Source organism: Rhea americana, unplaced genomic scaffold, assembly GCF_003343005.1.
Source record: "Rhea americana isolate MKP2758 unplaced genomic scaffold, rheAme1 scaffold_46, whole genome shotgun sequence".
Lineage (NCBI taxonomy): Eukaryota > Metazoa > Chordata > Aves > Rheiformes > Rheidae > Rhea > Rhea americana.
This window is the reverse complement of record NW_028186601.1, coordinates 2,895,176-2,921,167: the sequence shown is the minus strand read 5'-3', so window position 1 is coordinate 2,921,167 and position 25,992 is coordinate 2,895,176. Positions and strand designations below refer to the sequence as shown.

Below are 25,992 nucleotides of genomic sequence, written 5' to 3'. Positions count from 1 at the left end.
ACTTCCAAAAGTGTCCCAACATATTTAAGTTAATCTAAAAATAAATCTTCTGATACAATCTGTCATTATTGGAAGAAGTTTATCGCATGTTTTGTAATCAAAGAACAATGATTTTCACCAGCTTGGTTTCAGATGAAGTCATTCAGCTGTATCATTAGTTAAAAAAAATAAAATAAAATAAAAGGGAAAAAAGTTTTAAAATTACTTCAGATTCCCTTGGCAAAGTCCAACTCTTAGGACTTATGCAAAGGAGAACACCATTTGGCTATCTGTGACTTGGGGAAGATTTTCAGGTTTCTTGATGCTAATAAAGTATACATGCTCATATTTAATTTGTGGTTGAAAATCTAACCAAAGCACTTACCAACATTCTCAAAATACTATAGGGTTTAGCCATACTTTGTAATCTCTCAGCTCCTGTTTTTATCCTTGGACAATGTCTCATCTTTGAAAACCTGACCTTCTAGATGCAATGCCTTGCTTAGGCCATGCTTCCTTTCAAAAATGATTGTCATCAGACTGAAGTTTTTAATCTTTTTCTAACTCTTAGACGTCTAACATTTAAAAAATCCTTTTATTATCCATTTCAATATTATCTAGGAACTCTTATTCACTTAAATATTCTCTTTTAATAGTGGAAAATATCTCTCAATGTTATTGGCTTAGCCTTTTCTTTCTACCAGCAGTTATTTTGTATGCTTCTATAACACTATCCTACATACCTTCTTTCTCACCTGAAAATAGAGAATGTATTTTATTTTTCTTTCTTCATATGAAAGTCATTCCAGGGATATAATTATTTCCATTGTCCTATTCTATTCTGGACTACTTTGATTTCTGCTATATGCTCTATCAAATTAGATTATCAAGATTTACCCCAGCRTAAGACAGAAGAGGTGTCATTGATTTATGTATCACATTTTGCTATTCTCTGTCTTGTAATAAACACCAATTTCCACAGTATATTTTGTGTTTTGGACCTAAGCACCCACATAAATACTTGTGCTAGTCTATCTAAACTACAAATTTTTTGTGTTAATTTAGAGCAGTTTCAATTGTACTTCCCAGCATGTACACTTTTCTATCTTCAACATATGTTTGCACAGACTACAGCTGGTAGCAGTTTTTGGTAAAACCAAATGCTTTAGTATTCAGCTTTCACTAGAGTGGTCTTGCACTACAGGATAAYATTACTGTTTTAACTTAACCTGCCTGGCCTCTTTTTCAAAAAACTATTTACCAAAATTTTAGTCAGATAGCCTTAAATAGGCAGTAAGTGGAAGCATTTCTGCAATTATTTCACTTTAAATTTTATCAGTAGAAAAGGGATCCAAGGAGTGAACTTGTTAATATGTTCATAATGTGTAACATGAACATGTTAATATGTTCATGTTCTGAACATGTTAATATACAAAAGAACTGGAATTAAAAAAAAATCGGTGTTTGAGTTAGGCTGCTAAATTTATATATAGGTATTTAACTGTGCTGAATTTGTTTTCACAATTCATCAGGAGAAAAAATAGTGCCGAAAAATCAGGTTTCCAGACACCTGAATTTGGATCCAGGAGCCCAATTTTAAACTACCACTTTTCACATATGYGCTCAAAGTCTTTATAAGAAGCAGCTGATGAATGAAACTATGTTTAGAAAAAATTCTTTTTTTCTTTGAATCAAATTCACAATGATTATAAAAATCTGTTTTTAACATTAAAAAGACCTTGCAGTATATCTCTGTATGAGCATAATATATCTTTCATATTGATATTAATTTTAAAATGCTCCTGAGCTCTATTAGAACACACTGAACAAAACTTAGCCAGGTTTCTTTGCCAAAAGGCCATAAAACATGTTAGAGGATTTGAATTATTTTACAATATTTCTCTATTGGTATGAGAACAGTCTAATATGATTTAATTCAAAATGCTGGGGAGCTGCATAACAGAATAAGCAGAAGGGAATACTTAGAATGGACATGAGGAAAAAAAAAAAAAAAAAGTGGGCTATCAGTGAGGACCGGAGCATGCAATGCTTCCAAATGAAAAGAAGGAATCCCGGTCACTGGAGCAATTCTGACTCGAGCCACACAAGTTGTATGGGAATATACAGTAGAGAACAAGCCTTGAGATGGTTAGTTTGAATGATCTAATATGTCCTTCTGCCTCTTAAACCTAATATTAACTTATGATATAGGCGATGAGGGGATATTTTTTATTATTGTTTATTTTAAGAAAATAATTTAGGGCACTTACGGTTCTAGAATTACAGTGAGCAAATGCACTGGACTGGGGTGCCAGTATTAACCGCGCGTGGCCCTCTTCACCTGCACTTCCACACTCACTGTGGAAGTAGCACAACCTGCACATGTGCAGTTTCTCTGTCTACCCTATAGCCTTACTCAGAAGGGTTTTTCATGACATCTTCCCAGACAGATYACACTTTTCCCAGCTTTATTCTGATTTTCTGTAACAGTATTTTTAACTGTCTATGAGCCATACTGAACCCAGCTGTTAATCCTGTTTTTCTTAGCTTCAGTTTTTAGCATATACCTTTTCTCTTACATTCTTACACTTCTTTTCTCTTATATTTTCCTATATCTTTTTCCTCCCTCTATGCTGCATGACTTTGACCTTTTTTGTAGTTATGCATTTGTCCTTTTCAGTGTCTCGTTTCCATGTCTCAGGGTGGTCTCCTTACACCATTTGTCTCCTCCAATCWGTTCTGATGAGTGGAATTTCTTTCTGAGACATTCTGCAGTATTGTTAGCATTTGAAAGATAAAATTCCATCCTAATTTCTTTCTCAAATTCCTCAAGAAATACCTTTACTCACAAAGGCAAACTTCAGGAGAAGAACTTTTAAAATTGTCTATATACAAATGTAAAASCTATTTTYCAAATCTATTAACATGCAGACAGCTATGACTCTCTTGACTTTCCTTACATAATTTATTAATTGTCCTAGATATTTTATCTATTCCTTCTTCAAAGAAATATCAATTCTATGTTTCTGCTTATAGTATCCTAACATACCCTGAAAACAAATAAACAAACAAAATCTAGCAAAGTAGACAAAATTAATTCCCTGCTATAAATAAAAACTCATTTCARAGATGAGTCATCTCACTTAATTTTGGATGGCTACAGCACCATAAATGTCTACATCTGATCTCATTACTTTGTAACTCACATACACGTATAAAATGTCAGGTTACTTTTGTTCATTTAGTGCCCAGTTTTCTCTATTGATTAAAGGAAGTCTAAAGTAGCTCAGAGACAGACATCCTTAAAATAAATGTCCACATTTGGTCAGATTACTCCCAACAGGAGACAGATGCTCAGAGGAATAAATTAGCATTGCTAGTTTGAAGCAGTGGCATTATAATGGCCTACRTCAGCTAAGGTCATGATATGACACCTCAATACTATTAAAGTCAAAAAGCTTCAAATGCRACTGTTTTGTTAAAAGAGTCAGTCTTAGCACTGTCTGAATCTTGCTTTGATTCCTTGATTCTCAACAGCTCCTTTGTCCTCAGTTATAATGTACTTTTCTTTTTTGGAATAGGTTCATCAAATTCTGCCTCTCCAAAAATATAGCATTTGAATGAGGAGGAATTTACTACTTCTTTTAATGTTTTATAATGCTGCTTTCTTACCTCCTTCCTTGGAACAGAGGCTGATTAGAGTATGAACTGTATCCATCAATTCAAGCTGCTGTTTCTGCAGGACACTGTTGTTGCTTGTTGCCTTGTTTAATTGCTTCTCTAGTTCCTGGATTATGTAGCTTTGGCGAGTAACCAAGCTTTGCAGGTTCTCTTTTTCCTCTTTCAAAGTGTCTAGTTCCTCTTTATGCCTTTCTTCCATTTCTAATATTTTGTGCTCAAGTAAACTAAAATAAAGTAAAACAATTAGTGGATATTATTGCATGTCAATATATTTTCTAATACAGAAAACAAAGGTGTTTTATTTTTCACCATAGAATTCAGAATATAAATCATCTGTTCTAAAAACGTCCAAATGGTCATACGCACTACTTCAGTCAATTGATGCACTCTATCAAGCAGCCAAACCTAAGAAATTTCTAAGGTTCCATTTTGTAACATTTGCAGGCTGTAGTGCTTAAACTGCATGAAAGTACACATCTGATAGTTACACCTGTCCAAGCACATGGCATACAGTCAGCAATGCACTTGCATAAAAGAAGTTTATGCAGACAAGCCTAAGGTAGAACAGGACATTGAAGAGAACATCACTGTAGTATGGATGAGTCAATACGATAAGAGACAAAAATCAGAACGTTAAAATAAGAGGAGTTTGYGAAGGGCCTTACAACTGAAGGAAGAAAGTATGCACTAGGAACTACGCAATACCATTAAGGGATCTAGGTAAAAATCCCAGTAAAAATCTGTTTTCATTTGGTTTGTGAAGCTGGGAAAGCAACGGCATACCAGGAGGTTGTATCTGCTTTCAGATTAAAAATAGTATTGTTTCCCCAAAAGATAAACCAGAAGTCTGCATTATAAAGGGAGGACCTATTGCTTCCCTTGAATCCATGCAGATTTTCTCTGCGCACTTCTCTAGTTCCACAAACGGCCCCTAAGACAAAAAAAAAAAAAAAAAAAAAAAAAAGAGCATCATAGTATAATAACCTGCTTTCACTATTGTTATGAATAATTTTATACAAGTATGCAAACACTTTCTCCTGACTAATATGCTTTTCCTAGCACCATCTCCGTCCAGAGTCGGAAGTGTACAACTTACAGGGATCAAAAGCATGTTAGATTATATCTAGAAGATTAGAGGAGTTGTGGACACAAAGGACAGCTAATATATGTCATCACTGAACATGCAGTTTTTTTCAGACCAGTGCTTTGATGCTGCGGTGGGAGTTTAGCAGAAAGATTTTATTATTATTAAAGAAATTAATTCATCCCCTCTACTACCTTCTGTTCAATAATTCTACTGTACATGCCAGGAGAGGTGCTTGTCATGCCCATAAACTAACTTGGCAACAAATCTCTTTCTCTCTTAGTCAGTCTTAGATTTTATTTATTTTCACTCTCCTGCCACCTTTGTTTTTACTTCTGGATAACACATCAGTGGCAAAATGCCTGCATAATTTCAGGTCATTTAACCTAACTGAAGAATGTAATAAAATCCATATGGAGTCTTTTCTACTAGATATCACAGAGATTTAATATGAGCTGTTACAAATGATAACAATGCAAAGATTAAATTTGGGTCCTAGRTTTGCTACACAAGCTAGAGTAATATATATATATATTTTAAATAGGTAAACCAAACAGCAAATCACTTTTTCCTGAAATATTGTAAATGTGGGAGTTGCAGAGACACAGAAGAGAATATGCTCTGCTAGATCAACATATCTAATTCTGTGAAAACCAGAAGAATCTGGGTAAAGGGGGAAGAAAAAAAAAATAAAGAGTAGATGGGAAGGCAGAGCACTTTCTCTTGGGGTCAGTTTCCTTCCCAAATAAAAGGGGTAACATGATATCTTATTCTGAAAAACTCATTAATTAGTAACAAAGGCATAACAAGTTTCAGTTGACTTAAAACTGACCATAGAAAATTTCAATTTGAAATAAAGTAGAGATTTTATAGCTGAGGATAACAAACTGTTTTAACACCTTATCAGACCTGTGGTTGATTTTTTTTTCATCACTTGAACTCTTTCATTAAACATTATACGTTTATGCCCTAGATCTTTGGACTGTTTATTATTTTCTTTATGTGAAAGTCTTTAAGCTGCATTATGCAGAAGGTCAGACTAATTAATGCTGAACTGGTTAAAAAAATTCTGATGGAATTATTTTCTATCCTAAAACACCGTTCAACAAAATCCAAATGTCCTACAGAAATTTATCTATTCTGTCAATTTTTTTCATGAAAATTGTTGAAATGCTCATTTTGACTTTAGATTTGAACTTGTATGATAGACAATAATGCTCTTTGGACAGGAACAGCGTGGACGCTATGCAATGGCTGCTAGATCTGGCCACATGTCAGTCTGGCATCTTACAGTCCATCGGAAATTCTGTGTAGTGTCAACGTAAGAGAAAGCGCCATTCCTGAAGCCAGAATATTTCTATATCGTGAAGTGGCAAGACTAAAGAAGTTCCCTTTATCTTCATCCCCCATCACAGTGCAGTACAGAGCGGTGCTCTAGTTTTATAAAATCCTACCCACATGTGCACATCTGAAYGATTTTATGTTAAAGAAAGATCCTTGGACAGCCCCAGTACACGGATTGCATCATTCGTTTCCCACTATACTCCTAAGCCCACAGCAAATGAACCCRTGGTGATGACGGTCTTATTTGTAGTAACACTGGCTGACAGGAAGAAGCTGACAATGTTTAGAGCTTCCCTGCTTGGCATCTGTAGAGACAGACAGCAAGCAGATGTTTTATGGCTGTAGCAATAATACATCCTAATATTTATGAGTGTTGTGTCAACAACATGTGGTGGAAAAATGAGGGTATAGCAGCAGTTGGTTACTTTACAGTTTTCTGTGTAGATTAAAAGTCCTGTACTATAAACTGCAAAACTAAGTTATTTTAAGGAATGGATATGCGTTTCTACAGTGATCTTTCCACAGATATACAACTCACAAATCTACAACAAATAAGTCATGAGGATAGGACCACTCCTCGTATTCCTGGCAGAAACAGTAAAATGAAATGAAATGCAGTTGTTACATAAGAATCAATGGGAAACCTTTGCGCAAAGCTCAAACTGAACAAAAGCGGAAACTTCACAGATGGTAGAGACTTCTGCACTGGCTTGYTCTTGAAGGAAAATACCCTTAAATAGCATGAGACAAGCCACTCATATGACCTCTGACGCCAGTGTGGCCAGGATTTTCATATGTACTGTGTTTATAGTTCATTTAGACAAAATAAATAAATAAATAAATCTCTCACTTTTTTCCAAGGGAAAATTTTCCAGTTTGACTTTGAAACTAATTACAGAGATATTTAAACATTTTTAGYGGTTATCAGACCACTGTTCTCTTTCTTCTCCCCTCATCAAACAATTTCCAAGAATGAAGAACCATGAAGAAACAATTTTGCTGAATGTTTCTTAAAGGTATTTTATCAAATTTTTGAATAGGCACTATCAAAATGAGCTTAAAATCAAGATATTCCTACTAGCTTTCATAAATTACCATTTCCAAAGTAAAAAGTTATACAAAACAAGAAGGTTGTCTCCATAATAGTTAATCAAGCAATCTGTGAGTGCTGAGTGAAGCTGTTATATAATACAACTTYATAACAATTTTCAGCAAAATGGTATTGTCATGATGTAATGACTGGCTGCTTTTTACTGTAAGTTTACTGAGTGATTTTCCTACATTTGAAAATTTGGCTGATCTAGACAGATGAAGCAGTCATGGGAATAACAAGTAAATAATAATAATAAAATAAACATGCACAATTAGAAAAAAAACAGAATTCACTTTAAGCAACACATGCATCTACACACACAGACACATATGCACACAYGTATTTATATCATTGCAGCCTTCAGTCTGGAGGACAATCAAGCATTTGGGGAACATAGTGAAATTGTGAAGAAATAAATGTCGTTATTAACATGGATAAACATTGGTTTTAGGCATTTGGTATAATCCTTTGGAGTTCTTGTTTATAAGACATTTACACACTAARAAAAAAAAAAAAAAAAACACCCCACTACACCCCCTTTTCCTAACCAAAAACCATCTCTCTCTGTCTAGCCTACCGACCTTGGTGAGGCCAGAAATCTATTTTCAGCAGCGAAACGGCGCGTCGGGTTTGCCAGGACGCCAGCCAGCGGGACGCGCCAGCGCGAGGGTGCTGCGCGGCCCGTCCGCGGGAAGCCCGCCGCCAACGCGGGACAGGGTAGAAGGCCAGTACAGAAGTCACCAAACGCCTCTGAGGGAAAGCTGCTGTCATTCGGAAAGGTGATGAAGCAGAACATGTAGAAAGCACTTTTGTAGCTCTCTGGGGAGGAAGGAAAGTTTGATTTGGACAAACTCCCTGATAAGGTATGTAGTTTATTCACTAATCCATTCCAGACAGTGGAAGTTTCAGATTTTTTCTTTTTTTAATCTTTGCTTCCAGAGGCCTCAGTTTAGACTGAGGGAACAGGATACAGACTAGATCTTAGAGATGGACTTTTATCACATTGCAAATAATCTTAAAAAAAAAAAAATCTAGACTTACTGAAAATACAGATAAAATCATTTACTTTGTTGAGCTATTCAATAAATAAAGACAAGTAATGTCACAAAAGAAAAAAAAAAAGTCTTTGGCCATAGAGATTGGCCAAAGATTTGGCCATAGTGTTTTTCTTGTATTATGTATGTATGGGAAGACAAACAGGTAGAGGATTTAAAGGCTTATTTTTGAGGGCAAAATTGGTATTTTCTCATTGAGACAGCTGCTTTGTAGTTGCTTTTACAAGAGTGACACTTCCTCTGTATTGCCAGGTGCTGACTACTCAAATTTAAGTAGGTGGTCTGAATGGTTTAAAGAGGTGTCCTCATATTTTTTAAGGCCAGTGAAGTTCTTGGTCTTATGTCTCCCTTTCACTTAGCCTCAGTAAGCCCTTTTTTTAATACCAGTGAGAAAATTGAAATCAGAAAGATGAAGTGAAAAATCTGAATTTATCTTTTTGGTATACGCAAAATTTGCATGTAAAACTCCCTTCAGACATACTTTTTTCCCCTCACCTTTTAAAATCAAGAAGAAATTGAAGAGTTATTCCTGAGTCATCTCCTTTCATATGATATAACATTTTTTTACTGACCATATTAGCCCAATCCAAATTTTTGCAAACTCAAGTTGGATTATTAAAATTTATTTCCACTATTTATTGTTTGAAGATGCAGAATTCCGTTACATTTATCCTCCTTTGTTTGATGAAAAAAGTTCCTTTCACATTTGCATATTGAAAMAAATAGCACACAGTAAGTTAAATGCAGCTGTTACACTCTGAAAAAGRCTCAGAAAGACACATAAGCAGGGAAATCTTTCAATAATAAATTAAAATAGTTTATAAAAGATCTTGTGGGAGAAAAAAAAATGTCAATAGAGGAAACCACCATTTACAATATAGTGGGTGGGAACCCACAAGACTAAATTATTTATGGCATGAGAGCAATCAGCAGAAACAAGAATCTGGAGCAAATGTGACTCTACTTATATGCCATAGAATATCTTTCACTTCAGTGGGATAAAAAGAAAAAATTTGGCCACTCTTCCCAGCAGAGGCAGGAAGTAAAGACTTTATGGCCAAGAATAGATATGTTTCTAGTCTAAAGAGCGTGTGTTAGTCCCCTGTTGATATGCAGTGTTCATTTTCTTTAAGGATAATATACAAGTTATTGTACTACAGCAACAATGACTTATTATTGCTATTATATTTTGTATTTCTTTCATCCAGAAACTAGTTTTCTGAAAGTGGTTAAGATTATGATCATTGTTTTACATAGAGGAAATTGAAGCATAGAGAAAGAAATGATCTGCCGATAGAACACCATCTGTTGGTTATTTTTGGATTATAATAGAAATATCAGTTTCTACTGTGGTAGACACCTACTGCAAAAGAAAAGCCCYTTTTCAAAAAAAGTTTACAGTCTACGCAGACAACATAGATAGGAGGAGTTTTCCCTAATTCATTGAAGGGAAAGTGATATATAGAGTGATGAAGATCTTTCAGCTGAACATAGCCTAATGAGTAGTYTATAAGTGCTATTTAAATTTAAACAAGCTAAAAACATTGACATATTTAGAATGCTAATATCTCCCGAGATCACAAAAAATTGTCCTGTACTGAGCTTGACACATGCATAATCGATTTCAAGTTCAGAACCTAAAAAGCCAAGATTATGTAGTTATTTGTCAGAAGTAGATGATGTTACTGAAGCTGTTGRTTCATATTTTTAATGTTATCATAACACTACCCTCTCTCTAGCTTCCTAACTCCCAAGGAGAGAGTTAGCGACCAAACCTGGAAAGTGTATGCCTCGTTTTTACTTCATTACAAAATGAAATTCCTTGTAGTTTTTCTGTTTATCTACATATAGCTCYGTTTTTGACAGAAACAATACAGTATAAAAAAATTCCTTTTTAACATACACTTTTTTTTTTTTTTCCAAAAGTCCAAGCCAGACCATTTTGTCATGTCACAGACCATTTCATCATAATGTCGGTCAAGTCAAAGGTCAGTTTAAATCAAATTTATTTACTGACATGCAGGCTTTACACCCTGACACATTGCTAAGACAAATAAATAAATAAAGATTATTAAGTACACAAGACATCACATAAATGACTCAGTCTCTTAAACATTGTCAATAAACTTTTGTGGGTAACCAGACTGTAGCAGATAAAAATGCAAGTATTTACTTAATTGAAAGACAAATTAATGTTTGGGTTAATTCCAAATTGAAATAGGTATGTAAAACACGCAGAATAAACTGCCTCCTGAACGTTCCTACTCTGTCCAACAGCTACAGGGATAGCCTGCACATGGAGTTTGATGAATTGCTTAACTTCTAGATAACTGAAGTCAGTGTTAATCCCACAGTAATCTATCCATATTTCCAATTGGTCAAGAGAAATCCTTGGAGACTAAATTTTCAAYGTGATCCAACTTCTCCAGAACAACATTTAGTGGAATTACTGGTTGGAAACAGTTCTTAGATTAAATAAATTGTCAGTTCTCATAACCAGTAGCCCTAATGGTAAATTATTTGATCAAATTTGCAATTTAATAACAATTAACAAGCATATTTCCTTGGAATGACTTTTTGTTCCCCCTTTATCATTATCTRGCTTTTTGGCCTTCTTACTCCAGTAGATTCTTTCCTATTGTCTTGTTAGTCCTCTTACATATARCTCAGGCCAAAATTTTTCTGACTCAATTGCTGTTTCTTGTGCAGCAGCAGGATCATGGCACATTTCTCTGTAACCCTTCTGATTTCAACTTAAGGAGTAGACTGAGACTTGAATGGAACATTTCAGTAACTACCTCACTTTTAATGCTGTATGTCATATTCCAATGTCAAGTATAACCAATACAGGGATTGAAAATCTTAATTCTAGTCAGACTTATCTCAGAAATGATCTTTCTAGGAAAAAGGAGACAAAGCTAGGTGTGGGGAAAGTGCTCTCTGCCTTCCTTGCTTAAACTGGGCCTTTAGGTAGGCAGGTATATGAAATTTAGGGCTCTAGAAGGACAACCAGTAAGGAAGAAGACTTTATCCCACTCTCTGAAGTTCTGGTTTTCCAAGTCCAGAAGGTGTTTGCAGGTACTGAGCATCACTGAAGATCCTCTGTCTGGGCCAGGCGTTCAAACCCACATGCGAGACAGGCTCAGACGATCGGCTCACTGTGGCACTGCTTGTTTGCCTGGCTGAGGTGTCCTCAGTGCACCAGCTGCCGTGAGCCCTGATTTAGGAGCTAAATAAAGTCTGTCCCAGTTCATGCACGTGGGATCCTCGTGAACATTGATCTGAGGGCATTCGTAGAATCACTTATGTGCTGTAGCACAGAACGGGACAACGCTGAAACTTCTTGATTCTCACTTTGTTGCTTATYAACTTGTTTACTGTTAACCAGACTTTTTTCTTTTCCTTCTACTTCAGCATTCTTTAAATTAAGCACAGCTCCACATATGCAATATACAATGTATTTTATACTGCATCCAAAAAGAGAAATGTATCTTTCTCCTTGTTAATCTTCATATCCATTAATATTAGAAAGAAGAACTTCAAAAGATTTTCTGATTTCTATACACTTTAGGCTATCTGATAATCTCATAATTTATTTATTAATATTTGTTTGTTTGCAAATACTCATACAAGTTATCTTTATACTTTTCAGTAGCAGGAGCTGGGGAAATATGACTAAGTTTTGATGAAGCAGACTGAGATGTGAACTTACGTTGCAAATGACAAGCAATGAAAAAAAAAATCAACTTGCATTTATCATATCGTAGCTGACACAGTATAAGCTCACACCCAGGCTCTTTTAGCAGGAAGGTAGATGTTACCTGGACTTTCCAATTACTATATTTGCTTTGTGCATTTCATTTTAGATTAAAATAATATATGCAGAAAGCACTTTGAGACGAACAGAAAGAGTTTAAGAGACCAATACCCACTCTTACCTGTTTTTCTCATGAATCTTTAGGATTTCATGTGTCTGTTGTAGCAACTGCTTTTCTAGCTTGTATGTAGATAGTGAGTTTTCCAGTAGTTGAATTTCAAGTCTGGATGTTTGATTTAGCACCTTAATGATAAATTAAAAAAAAAAAAAGAAAGAAATAATGTTTAGAATATTCGGATAGTGCTGTTATAGCAATAGAAATATAACACAACCACTTCACTCTGATCTGATGATTCATCAAAAAAAAAAATTTTTATAAATCCTTTTCTAACCTCAGCTGCTCAGTTGTAGCAAATGAACTCAAGCTACACTGATATGTACCAGCTGATACTCTAGCAGCCTATTTGCTTCAGAATAATATTAGGCCACTAGAAGAAGGCAAGGTRATTGCTAAATAAGTTCTACTGCAATGGGAAGAACAAGAGGCATGRCTCAAACATGCATTCCTACAGAGCATGCTCAAATCAGCAGAGTGCTAGAGTACTTGCACTGAAGCCAAAGTGTTGCATCCGCTGTTTTGTAAATAGAGCTCCTAGAGCTCAGGCTTCCCCCTGAGATCTCACTTTTACAGTGTTGGCAGAAGCCTGGTGTCTGCTTATGTTATCCCTGCTTGCACTCTGACACAGATTTTTAAGAGGATGAAGGCTGTGATCCTTGACGTTGCTCTATGCAGTTGTCTTTGACCTCAGGGGTGCTCTCTATCAATAGTACAAGGCCTTACTATGTACAATGGACCAAAACAAGCCCTCCAACTAGAAGAAAGGCAACAGATGCTAATCAAAATAGTTCAAAAGTGAAAGTAATAGTCAAGAATGCAATTATACTAATTATTGATAATTCATGTTGTTGGTGTAGCATCTTTTATTGCATAGGAACATGACGAGTGTGTATAAATGTGTTTTATAGGTATTTCTGCACACAAAAGCTGAGAAGCAGTCATTTCTGGAGCTGAACATGACGCTTCTTTAACAGAACCTGTCAGKTCCCCCTGGCAATTATCCCTGTCATCAATGGATTTTAAGACAATACTTTTATATATGCCTAATGGTATGTGAGAAAGCAAAAACTATGGTGCTTGAACTCATTCTATGCAATGTCTTTTTTTCTTTCTTTTTTAAGCTCTTGACCTTCACTCAGTGATTTGAGTTGTTCTTTCTTAAGGGTACAGAGATCAGAAAAGTTGGAATTGATCAGTATGCAGCTGTTTTGTTGTTGGAGAGGGGTAAGTTGGAAGGGCTGGGAAGCATCACCAGAATTTCGGRGAGATCTGGGAGAAACTGATGGAGGAATTGATGCATGGTTTGCACGGGGTAAGGAGAAAGGAAGGCACTAATAATTTTTCAAAGGMTATAGCTATGAAGAAACCTACAAAAAAATCTGTAGAGTTTCAGATGGAGAAGAAAACCTGAAGTGTGCCAGTGGGGTTTTGGATGAGTAAGATCTTAGGAGGAGTCAGTGAGATTTTAAGGAGCTGTAGGCTCTGCATGTTCTGTACTTTAGATTCCTCCTTACTCTGGTGTGACCCCTCACTGGTATTCTTACTCCTTACTATAGGTGTGAGTTCTTACATTTTCCTCCTTGCATCCCACAGACCTTCATCTCTCTGCTATGCAATCGGCTTCCTCCATCACTGTCAACAGCAGCCCCTATTCACTTTCTTGAGTCACCTGCACCGCTGTTTTCTGATTGCTAAAAGAGCCTGGAACCACAGGGCTCTTCTGAGAGAAGGGAGCTGGGAAATGCTGCCACTGATGTGGGTGGGCTGCTGGGGTGAGCTGGAAGTCAGAGCAGGGAAGAGCTCCCACATGAGCATCCTTTAAGCTCCTCAACAACAGCTATAGAAGGAGGGACCCATACTTTACCTTGCACAGTGCCAGCATTGCCTCTATCTTGAACTGATTCCTCAGTGGTAAAATTGAGCTAGAGGTAATGTACATTTTGTCCTTTACCTACTTGTGTTAAGAGTGAATGAGTATGTGAAACTTTAATTTCAATAGATCTTTTGGGGTATAAAGGAAAATTCCTATACATCTTTTTCCTTGCTAAGTGTATGATACTATGGTCTTCACCGCTTATGTCTGCATTTAAATTCATTCTGTTSATACTGAATTAAAAGATATTCCCCAACATTTTTATAAATCAATATGTCATCTTTTAGAAGTTGTCATTTGAAATCACAACTTTTATTAGTGAATGGTGGTCATCATTTCTAGCTAGGCTTAATTAGATAAGCTTAATTAGAGCACTTCTCTTTCATAATTGCTATTGTTCCTTAATGTAATGTAATGCAATTATGTAATAATTTGGTAATGATATTGTAAACTTGAAAGAAGATATTAAAACCCACAATATAATCTTTCAAGAAGTGCATAGTCTGCTAGAACAGACAAATTAAATGAAACACATGGATTCATTGTTTTAAATGAACAATGAATGCATTTCACCTGGTAAATATATCGCACGCTACAAAGATCAAGAGGAAGTCAGCAGTAATAAGGAAAATAAATACATGTTGTAAACTGACAAATGAAGTCAAAAGGAAAAAAAGAAATATATATCTCTGTGCAATAAGGAATAAGCCCAGTATCAAATTGTGCTTTGTGTTGTGACAGTGATACCCTTATCTTTTGATTCATAACAATGATTTTCATGCTAGAAATCGTATGGTGACAGTTCTTTAAATTCATGCGATGTTACATAGTTCTGCCGCAATAACAAATACATAGTACTTCATTAAGAAGCTGATGTCTACCCTACTCTTTTTGCAGTATAAAAGCTGCAGAGGYACACTACTTTTCAAGTAGCTGGGAACTTTTTGCAGAAAATTAGCAAACTTTTTTATAATAGCAAAGAGGCAAACAATGATGTAGATCAAAGGTTCTGTTTTAGCCTGAAACTCTTCATGTTGACACTTGTATCATTCACAATTGGTAGCTGAGCTGTTTATTTGAAATCAAATCCTGGTTTAGTTTCCTGGCCAGTTTGGCATGCCTTGCACACACAGAGCTAAATATACCAACCAAATGAAATCAAAAGAAAAACATGTAACAAGAGTCARTCATCACTGGTTGTTGCTACCAATAAACAGAAAATGTGTATGTTTCTTGGAGCCTGGTGTTGAAATGTCCTGTATTAGAAAAGAAAGATGATGGGGAAGGTTCTCTGCGATTAGCAACTTTTAGCAAATYGCTCCAGGAATTTACCTGGGTTTCAACATCGGTGAGTTTTCTCGTCTGCTCTGCTGTCTGGCTGAGGAGGCTGGTTCCTATCTCAAGCATGGTGGCTGTGTGGTTCTGCACAGCGTTCTGCTGCAGCTGGGCCATCTCTGATTTCATGTTTTCCACAATGTAGTTCTCAAGCTGTGAAAGAAGAAAGGTTGTAACTTCAGCGGTTTAAAGTAAAGGTTAGGCATGCTCATGACATAGGGATGTAYAGTTGGGAATAGAAGAGGAAATTTCAACTCTTCTAGGCGTTTCCAGGTCTCAGCAGACTTTGTGACTGTTGGGAAAGAGACTTGACTCTCCAGGTGGCCCCTTTCAGTCACCAAGTCCCGATGATTGCCCAAGTATCATTGCTAGACAGCATAAACTGGAGTGGGCGCTGCCTGCCTTGATGTATGCCAAGGATTCAGTGAACATCTGAAGGTAAGGATATGTGGGTAGCTCGTAAATAGTCCCCAAAAAAGAACATAGATCACCACAGGGAAACTTCAGGCCCTACRTGTACATACTAAGTTACACATTAGTCCTTCCTAGATGAGAACCTATCATTTCCTACGTCAGCTCGGTGTTGTTCCTCTCTCACAGCTATTCAGCAGTATGATTTTTTATTGGATTAGATCTCCACAAAGTATTTCACAGGCTCAGCAATGAATGCAGCTTAGTCTAGCTGCACACAAAAATTATAAAGGACTGGGGACACTGTCATGGGAACAGCAGAAGAAAATTAATGATCAGAAATGATCGATATAGAAAGCTGCTTCGTTATCTTATTTTTATTGTCTTGTTTGGTTTGCATTTACAGTCAGTTGAAAAGAATCTCAGCAAGAACCCTCTAAATAAACTGAGCACCCCAGTTTTATCATTCTTTTTCGTTTTCACCTGTTTTAGTTGACACAGACTGAATCATTCCCATCCAGCTACCTAGACCCTGGCCCTGCCACAAGAGTCGGTGAACCAGGTACTAGTCTAGAACAGGATGACCCTGTTTCTTGCTAATATGAGCACTGTTCTGTCATCTTGCTTGACATGCTCTGTAAAGTGCTCTACAAAGGCAGCCCAGAACATGGACTTCAATACGTTCCTCTGAAACCAGCTGGAGCCCAGCCAGTTTACATCCAGTGAAAATTTGGTCTTCAGTTTTATTTTGTGCCTAATTGTATTTTTTATAGGTAGCTGATTCCAGACTTAATTCCATTGCTTTACATAGTAATTCATTTTTAATCAAGTTAGGCCAGCTTCTGCACCAGTAGCCGTGTTTCACTGTGAAAGGTAAGCCAAAAAAATGCACAGTAAGAACCAGATGGAGCTGATTTAAAGAATGAAGAAAGGAGCAGGAGTTAAATATACAATGTGTGATTAATAAGAAAGGCTACTTTCATCTTATCTATAAACATTCCAGTGCAGATGGGTAACTACTATAGATCATCTGATGAGCCATAATCTCTGAGCACAGAAAAGATTTGTTAAAAAATCGACCGTTTAGATGCACTTCCTGCTAGTTTTTAATTGTTTTTGCGGAAAAAGAGAATTGCCACAATGTTAAATATTTTCTTAATAAGATGGGATGCGGGAGAGTAGGAAAGCTGTATTGTTTGTTTTCCTCCAGTTTGAAAAAAACACTGAATAGCCACCTTGGATGAAAATAAAATAAGTAGATGTCCTACAATTTCAGAATATAAAAATATTGACCTGAATTGCCAGGTCACTGGCCCTGTGAGAGAGCTCTAGTAACTAGTTGCTCTTCTCCATATTCTGGCCCCAAGTTTGGGACACCTATGCAAGAAGTTCAAATTTCTCCCCCAGCATTTACCTGCAGATGAAAGGCAGGGCTTTCTGAAATTGTCTGACTTGCTGTATGCAGGTCATTTAGTGCATGTGGGCTATTTATGTCTGGGTAAACCCACGCAGAAGTACGGTGGCTATACTAAATGAGAATAGTCTGGAAAGAGTAATTATAGTAGAGAGCTTTGAGCTCTCTGCAAGAATCTTCTATACTATTATAAACTGTAAAATTTTAAGAATGATAGCTCAGGTCAAAAAAAAGATCAACAGACTGGCTAAAATCATGATATCAAGAATAGTAATTTAAGAAATTTTATTTAGATCTTGAACCTTTAGAGCTCATTGAGATTATCTTTTAAGCTCTTCTCTACACTTTAGGGGCTGAAATTTTTGATACAATGAAATACAAATTTTCAACAATTTTATATACAATGAAAACAATTATTCTAACACACCAATTAAGAGAAACATGGCTAGAGACAAAAATATCAAAAGACAAAAAGACATTTATATTTCTGACTAAATGGTTTGCTTAAAAAAAAAAAAAATCCACATCATAGAAAGGATTGCATTGGAAAGACCTAGCTGCCTCTGTGGGGAGCAACAGCAGGTTTTGGCTCACAGGAACACAGACAGAGATTAAGGCATATTGGATAACTTGTACTTTTACTTATCACAGTCTAGCATGCTCCCCGTGATATGCAGTCTTGGGTCATTGCCCTAAGTTACTCACCCCTGAAACAGCCTGTGGTTGAATCCGAGACTGACTCATTACAACAACAGAGCTGATTTTCCTGTTTAAGAATTACTCATTAAATGCTTTTGCAAATATTTGGTGTTCAGTGCTCTGCAATAACAGCTTTTGTGAACACAGGAGTAACAGGAGCTATTCACTCCAACAAGGGGATGTAAAGCAGGGATTGAAGCAATGTACAGGTTTTATTACATAAATTACCTTCCTTCTCTCAGTCATTTCTTACAGTTTGCTCAGTAGACTTACTAGTTGCAATCCTGGTCCTGCTAAAATCAATGACAAAATTCCCATTGACTTCAATAAGCCATGATTTCACCTATTATTTTTATTTCAGGAAACCAAATTTACTGGATTCATTATGACCAAGCACTGAGTTTTGTCTAAAGCTTCCCATTATTTAGAAGCTTTGAACTGAGTTTACTGACCCTTAAACTGAGCTTTCTTTATAATTAGATAAGAGGAATAGCATTTATTTAACAGGTGATAAGAAGGTCCTGGCCTGGTGGCTTCACAGAGAATAAATGATCCACAGAACCCATTCACAGGAGAAGTGAAATTTAAGAGCGTTTAAGATTTTAAGTCTTTTTAAGAGCTAACTTAAATTCAATTTGTCCAGAGATTTTACATTAAGCAGTAATAATGCTTAATAATGCAATATATAATGAATGAAGAAATAATATCTTTTCATGTGAATTTACTTTGTGCATTTGGATTTTCAAATACATTACTGTTTCTTTTTACTTAAATTACTTTGTATTGCAAAAATGAAACAGAATTCTTTTCTACAGCCTTCACCTTCCACCCTTCCAACTATATGGCTTTTTACAGTACATTKGTATCCCTACTATGAATTCAGCTGCATCTGCTTTCAGTAAGAATCATTACATTGTACAGGAGTTTTCAGTAATGCAGGATTACCGGTGGGATGCATAACAACATTATAAAATTCTCAGAAATAAAACTGTCAGAAAGTTCAGTGTTATTGTTTAATAAACATTCCAGAGGATTATGCATTAAAACTATCTAACTCTTTCTGGACAATGTTTATTGAATAATCTTCATAGAAACCACTCAAACACTAATAGAACTATTAAAATGGAAACTGCAACTTAGGGGCTCAAGTAAATGATAATAGTTTGTGGCAGATGGCTTGTAAATAAAACAAGAGCTTTTACTTTGATCAAGTACTGTTGGTCCCTTGTAATTATATGGTAAGGRCTGCTATGATATCCAGATGACATGAGACTCAAACAGTGCCTTTGCACAAGAATGCAAGTTCAAGTAACRTTAGATTGTTTTCTGTCCCCTGCCAGGAACCCTACATTGCACAGCATTGGGAGTAACAGGAGGGCAATCTACCGATCGTGTTTRTAAGTGCTGCTTTTTCTTGCCTTACTTTGCGGCAGAAGACTATATAGATCTATATACTAGCACTATATATTATATACTAGTAATACTGTACAATGACAACAGAAGAAAATTATTTTCTTTCTTCTCATTTTTTTCTGTCTGAGGGAGAGCCATACCTCCTCACACTGAGAAAGCACCTTGGGAGTCAGATTTAACGGCAACATCTTAAACATTAAAATCAATATAATATTACAGATACTGTATTTTACAAATATACAAACAACCTTAGTGGGAATAAGGTGGAAGAGGTTGAACAGTATATAATAATAGAGAATTTCTTTGACTTTTGCAGAAGCAGAAGAGGCTAGGCAGGAGTTATTCTTTGAGAAATGTAATCTTATTTGTATATAGAAAAGGTATACGTTATATTTATTAAAAAAAAAAAAAAAAAGTTCTCCTACAAATTGTTTATCCACAAGAAAAGTTTCAGAAAGCAAAGATTTACAAGGACTTAGCCTTCTTATACTGTAGATATAAGCAGTAGGGACCAGCCTGAACACAGAATTCATCCTTCCACTCCTTTTGACTGTTTGTGCTCGTTCATAAAATCCGGGAGGACGAACATGGATGGCACATAAAAGTGATGATTAATCCCCGGACATTAATACACTAATCTGCATCTGTTCTGGAGCAGCCTCACCTGGCTTTAAGCAAGATATAGGAAGTACACATCAGTGTGAAAAATGCCTTACTGGAATTAGTTGGGAGCGGGGGGGGGAAGGATATTGTACCAAATGAAAGAAGTTATCATGTGCTGGAGGGAGAGCAGGTCCTAGTACAGCTCTCAGGTAACTGTGCCATTAGTGAAGGTAACAGATGATGCACGCTGATAACTCCAGTGAATTTAGCAGATCTAAATTTTCCGAACCAAAGTAAAATCTTTAATCACCTGGTATACAAACTGAATGCACAGAGAGGCCTATTGATATTTCATATGTAGCAAGCAAAGCCTTTACAAAGAAAAMCTGCTTAAGATATTTACATAAATATTTGTGGTTTTCAAATGTAAAAAGAATCAGAAAAATAAGCTAGCAACTGTAAATGCAGGCAAACAAACTGTTTCGAGGACCATTGATTACAGAAAATTTGGTTTGGATTGTTGTTAGTTGTTTTCTTGTCTTTTTTTTGGGGGGGGGGTAATATAATTTACCCAGACCTTGAGCCCTAAGGCAACAAAATAAACCTAGTCATTTCTGAGYTACCCCTTAATGGTAGTAGATTATTTGCGCAATACTTATGCAATTCATTACTCTGTATTTTATTTCTGCATTTTCATAGATTTCTGTAATATTATGACTTGTAAATATGATTTCTTTCTTAGGTAACTTTTAGATSTTATCTCTAAATCACAGTAATATGGTTTTCCAAATTCTATTCATGACAGAGAAACAAACAATGAATTACAGAGTGTGTATGCCCTCTAAAYCACCTCCTGCTGAAATGAATACAGGCATTTCTGAACTGAAACACTCATAATTTTTTTTTCCAAATCAAATGTTTCAAGCATTTCAAAGATTCTTTGCCTTAGTGAAGACTGAATCCTTGGCATTTCATAGGCTTACTCTTTTGCCATTTAGAAGAATTAATAGAGTTATATTTAAATTGTGCTCAGGCAAAATTATGTYTAACTTATAGCCTGTATGGGCTACAGGCTTATAGGCTGTAGGCTAAATGTACAGGCTTGTGTAAGATTTACATAAATAAATAGTGACAATATCCTCATATGTATAAAGAATTGMACATGCAATCAGCCTTTACTTGTTTCTTTTAGCAAATGACCAACGAAGCAAACACAGTTGCATTCTCAGCRTACAATGATCAAACACTGATTCAGCTTCTGGCTGACTGATACTGAGATTTTTAATCCACGTGACTTCCAATATACTAATGACATGTCTTCATGGTGGTTGAACTTGATTTGAAAGCTAGTTAAATATGATTTTGTTCTGAATGTAGAAGAATCTTCTAGCTAATAGAAAATCAGAYGTTCCTCTTCAGATAAACAGTATGGTAACTAGGTAGAAGAAAGCAAGCCAACAGTAGAGAATATGAACAGATGTAAAAAATTATTCTCAGACRCATGAAGTAAGCTTTCTGCTGTATCCAGCATCAGTAAGGTGTCTGCAGGAATATTCCAGTGGGTTGAGAAGAGTTTTGGAAAACTCAGCTCCCAGGAAAACTTTTAGAAAAAAATTAATAAAAAAGACAAGTTTCATGAATTAAAAACAGAGTAAATTTAAAATGAAATAAATAATATAATAAAACATAAAAGATAAATAAGAGGTGCAGCTCTGTACTGACCAGAATAGTAATATGAAGTTACTGAGGGCTTTTCTGAACGTATATGTATTCCTCARTAGTGATGTCATCTACAGACCCATCTGAAGGGGTCTGAAGTATCYGAAGGGATACCAACTCAGGAATCATAAAACGGCAGCACTTCATTGTACTCAAGCTACCATTATTATGTTGCTTGGGAAACCTTTCTATAAACTAGTAAATCAATGTTTCTGTAAATCAATTGATCTAAGGATACATCAGCTTCTGTCAKTGACACCTTGGCATCTCAGTAGCATATAATGTTATGTTATGCAGTAAAGTACCTAAAACATAATAGATAATAATAGATTACAGGTATAACAGATTATGGTAGTGCAAGAATACTTTATGGCATCACATTGAAATCTTGAGAAACTGGAAACGAAAGTGTTTTTATTAAGCACTGCATTTTAATATAAGTAGAAATAGTCYTTGCTACACCAGTCAAGACAGGTTATAGGGAACATAGAGTTCTTTGTTTTAAGACATGAGAAGACCTCCACAGTTAGGTTCACCCCATAGTGTAATATGCTATACATGGATAATTTATGGGAGTGGGAAGGTTGAATTTCACTTCCCACAAAGCATCTGGCATATCAAAGAGAGTGTATTGACTTAGGCCAAGTATTGATTGTACTGGCCTGATAATTCAGCCTGAGCTTTCTTTCCAGTTTGTGTTCAAAATTTTTTATCACTCTAAAAGCCTRCTTTCTTTTAGACTACAACTCTGAAATTAGTATAAGTGAAGATTTTTGTTACAAAAGAATTTGTCATTTCAACATTTGATTAATTTCAGTTATTCCAAAAGAACACAAAACATTTTAAGGGTCATTTTCTGTTACTTTTATTGGAATACTGTATCTCTTATTTTTTAACCTTAAAGCTTAATAAAATCAATAGCAGCATAATCAAGAATCATATCAAATGTGATTAAATAGTCCCTTAAGGAAGCTACTTATTAGAAGTTAATCAGAACAACATGTTCTTATTTTCTACTGATTAGGAATATTTCTGGTTCAAAGAATTATCCAGTTTAATGYTAACCTTTCCAATTTTTATTACAGGGTCAGCTACATATTTCTTTCRTGATATAACTTTCCAAACCACTTAATTCTATAAACTAAATTAATCTATGATTATACAGTTGACTGGAAACATGACCAGTCCTCAACAAACACTGAAGGGGAAGGCGTAATTCCTAGAAAAGCCAACATGTCTACCACCTTGCTCAAACGGATGAACATCTGAGGAGATTTTAAAACTTGTGTTTTCTACTAAACTACAGAGCTAATTAATTTTCTCTGGCAAAGGTACTTTTGGCAAAGAGYACTTTTCTAAATGACAGTTTTGGAACAACTTCTGTATAGAAGACTGTTTAGACACCTTACGGCTCATTCTTGAAGATGGACATATGGCTTATAATCAGAATTAGTTTCACAGAAAATATCTCCTTCTACATTACATAGGGTTCTTTAAAAATGTAGCCTTAAAATTCATAAATAGTTCTAGTTGCTATATTACACTTCCAGCTTTCATCTATACTTTCAGTGAACCTAGGAAGCTGCAGCATAGTTTGGAATCTGTGCATAACTGCTTGTTTGTGTTACCGAAGGCAGTGTAGTATTTTAATGTTGTATTACTTTATTTTTCACTCTGCTTGATTTTGTGGATTCGTCCGTATGAAATTGACTGCATTGTTGATATTAAATGCATGAGAACACTTTTCCAAGAATGAGCATAAAATTAAGACCCCACTACATTATGTTCGCTCAGGTATCTTCTTTCTTTAATGCCTGATGCCAGTATCACAGAAGTGGAATCTCTCTAGTCACTGCTGTGAGCTCTGCCTCTAGCTTTTAGATACTCTATCTTAAGTCTTCTCTGTATAAAGAAATTGTGATTGATTGTGCTGCCATTTGCCTGCTTTTCCTGTGGAGGTTTTAGCTTCCTGGAGGTTACACTTCCTTCTGCCTTCCTTCAGTGCCTGACACAAAGTCTCAAACTCAGCTGAAGCCCCTGACATTAGTYTGTACATAAGTACAGACATTACTGTATGATGATGACTGCCAATAATCTAGAGTCTTAATCTGAGATATTTACAGAGTTAGAAATAATAAGTAGGAAGTTTAGATGCTCTAAAATCACCCTGAAAGTACTACAATTTCAGTACWCATGGGGTTATGGGAATGCAAGGAGATTCTTGGGCCATCAAATATCTTCCACACTGTCCCAGGCAACTACATATATTTACTTTTAATCCAGAGAGATCCACAAAATAACCACTCCCTGCATCCCACAGCTCTTAAAATACTCAGGAGAACTCATGATCTGTATACTATATATTCACGGCCTGCATGTGTGCGTGCTTCTGCCATAAATAACCTAATGGTGAGTTAAAAATTAGTGATCACATATCATTTGCTAAAGGACAGAGGAAAATTCAATCTTCCTAAAGTTTCAGTGGTTCCAGAAACATAAATCTTATTCATATAGCTTAGTCCCTGGCCTTGATGGCCATGATGTTTCACAGGCACCTGGTAAGAACTGAACCTCAGTAGGGCTTTGCTCTGTCCAAAACCAGATGAATGCCAAAGGCATGATCGCTGTGGCTGTGATTAGGGTTGGCGCAGCTCGCTTTCTCTCAAAACAAAGAGGAAACCGGGAAGCAGAATGTAACTGCGGCCACATAGTGGTTCCTGCTCTGCTCCAGGGCAGAGCACCCAGCCACCAGCCTGTGGCTCTCGGTAAAGCCTTAGACAAACTAGGGCAGCTGAGCAGCCAGGGTGTGGGTAAGGCAATGAGATCCCTCACCTCTGCATGTATTATTTTGTTAATATTGTCTACTCTACACAGAAAAAKAATCTTTTAATCAGAAGCCCTATTCTTTAATCCTCCTCTCCTCTGACTAATGATGACAAATATTAATTTATGTTGCTTTTTCTGTCTTGTTCAAAATTTAGCTTTAATATAATGACTCCAGTTTATATTGAAGAAAGACTTGTCTGTTTAATAGCCCAATATAGCAAAGTGCAAAGCCTGCATGTGTTGTAAAATCCTTTCCTCTGTAGAACCCCTGGAGGCAGAGACCTGAAATCTGCTGAACTGCTTCAGCGTATCAGCAATTAAAATGTAGACAAAAGTTTATGTATTTGCACACAGAGTATTTATGTGCATAGATATATATGAGTGTATACATAATAACTCCCTTAAATTATGATTTATAAATGCAGGTAGACAGCAATATCCATTTGTGTCCTATAATTTTTGTCTGTATTTATGATTTTTAACTTTTATTATGATAATCTGGGCACAAGTAGTTTAATGATAGATGTCCTGGATACCTGACAATGTTTACCTTAGTTTTACTGCAGACATTAAGAATGATATTGATACATCCCTGCTGGAATCACTTAATAATTTTAAGGCAGAAATAAATGAAATTTCCATAAATATCTGTAGCAGTAAACTAAGAATTTCAGTTCCCCACAGCACTATAAAAAAGTTAACTACTAGTACAAAYTGTAACACCTTTTCTTTCCAGTCCTGAAATTCTATATACACCCATTAATCTCTAAGTGTCTCCAAACATACCTGTAGTTTTTAGTGTTTTAATGAATGTATAGCTCTGCATAGCGAGGAGACAGTCCTGCCAAAATTTGTGCAACCCCAGAATACATTTTTTCCTGTGCTGATGGAACTGATTGCTTGAATATGTGACAAAGAGTGAGCTAAGATAATTGAATAGAATTGTTACCAAATATTCCTTTCTAATAATCATTAGAATGAGAAACATGCAAAAACCTCAGATCAAAACTAAATGATGTTTTCAATATCCATTTATATATATAATACCCATGTACACATGCACATATATATATCTATATATAAAATAAATATCAGTAAACTTCACTAAATAGATTATAAAATCGCTGTTTTACAAGGTGTGATGAAAAGATCTGAAGTTTACTAAGCCATACAATGAAATATCAGATACTCAGATTATCTTACAGAAAAGATTAAGAAACTTGATAAAGTAAAAGTGCTGGGGTTTCCTTGAAATAGCATAGTTCAAGAGATAAATCCTTTTAGAGCTTTAATAATTATATAGAAAGATAAGCACTTTTCTATAGGAAACATGAGAGCAGCCAAAGCATATACAGACAGTTCTGGTCCCTTGATTCATTAAATTCCTCTGGGGATTTTCAGGGGGAGCAGTCGCAGGCTTCCTTTAAGTTAGTGTGCATTAATATAATCACCTTCACCCCTAAATGCCAGAGTAAAATCCTGATTACGGTGATGGAGATCAATTCCTTGCCCCGAGTTTACTTCATGA

The 25,992-nt window shown here is 35.8% G+C and overlaps 1 protein-coding gene across 2 annotated transcripts in view; it reads right to left on the bottom strand.

Moving 5' to 3' along the window:
* Positions 1-25,992, bottom strand: part of ANGPT1 (angiopoietin 1) — a 162,557-nt gene that overhangs the window by 74,448 nt on the left and 62,117 nt on the right. For both annotated transcript variants that reach the window (XM_085316297.1, XM_085316298.1), the window contains exons 2-4: positions 15,377-15,532; positions 12,175-12,296; positions 3,652-3,884 (exon numbers count right to left, since the gene is read on the bottom strand). In XM_085316297.1, coding sequence (XP_085172423.1) covers positions 3,652-3,884; positions 12,175-12,296; positions 15,377-15,532 — 511 coding nt within the window. The remainder of the gene's footprint in view (positions 1-3,651; positions 3,885-12,174; positions 12,297-15,376; positions 15,533-25,992) is intronic.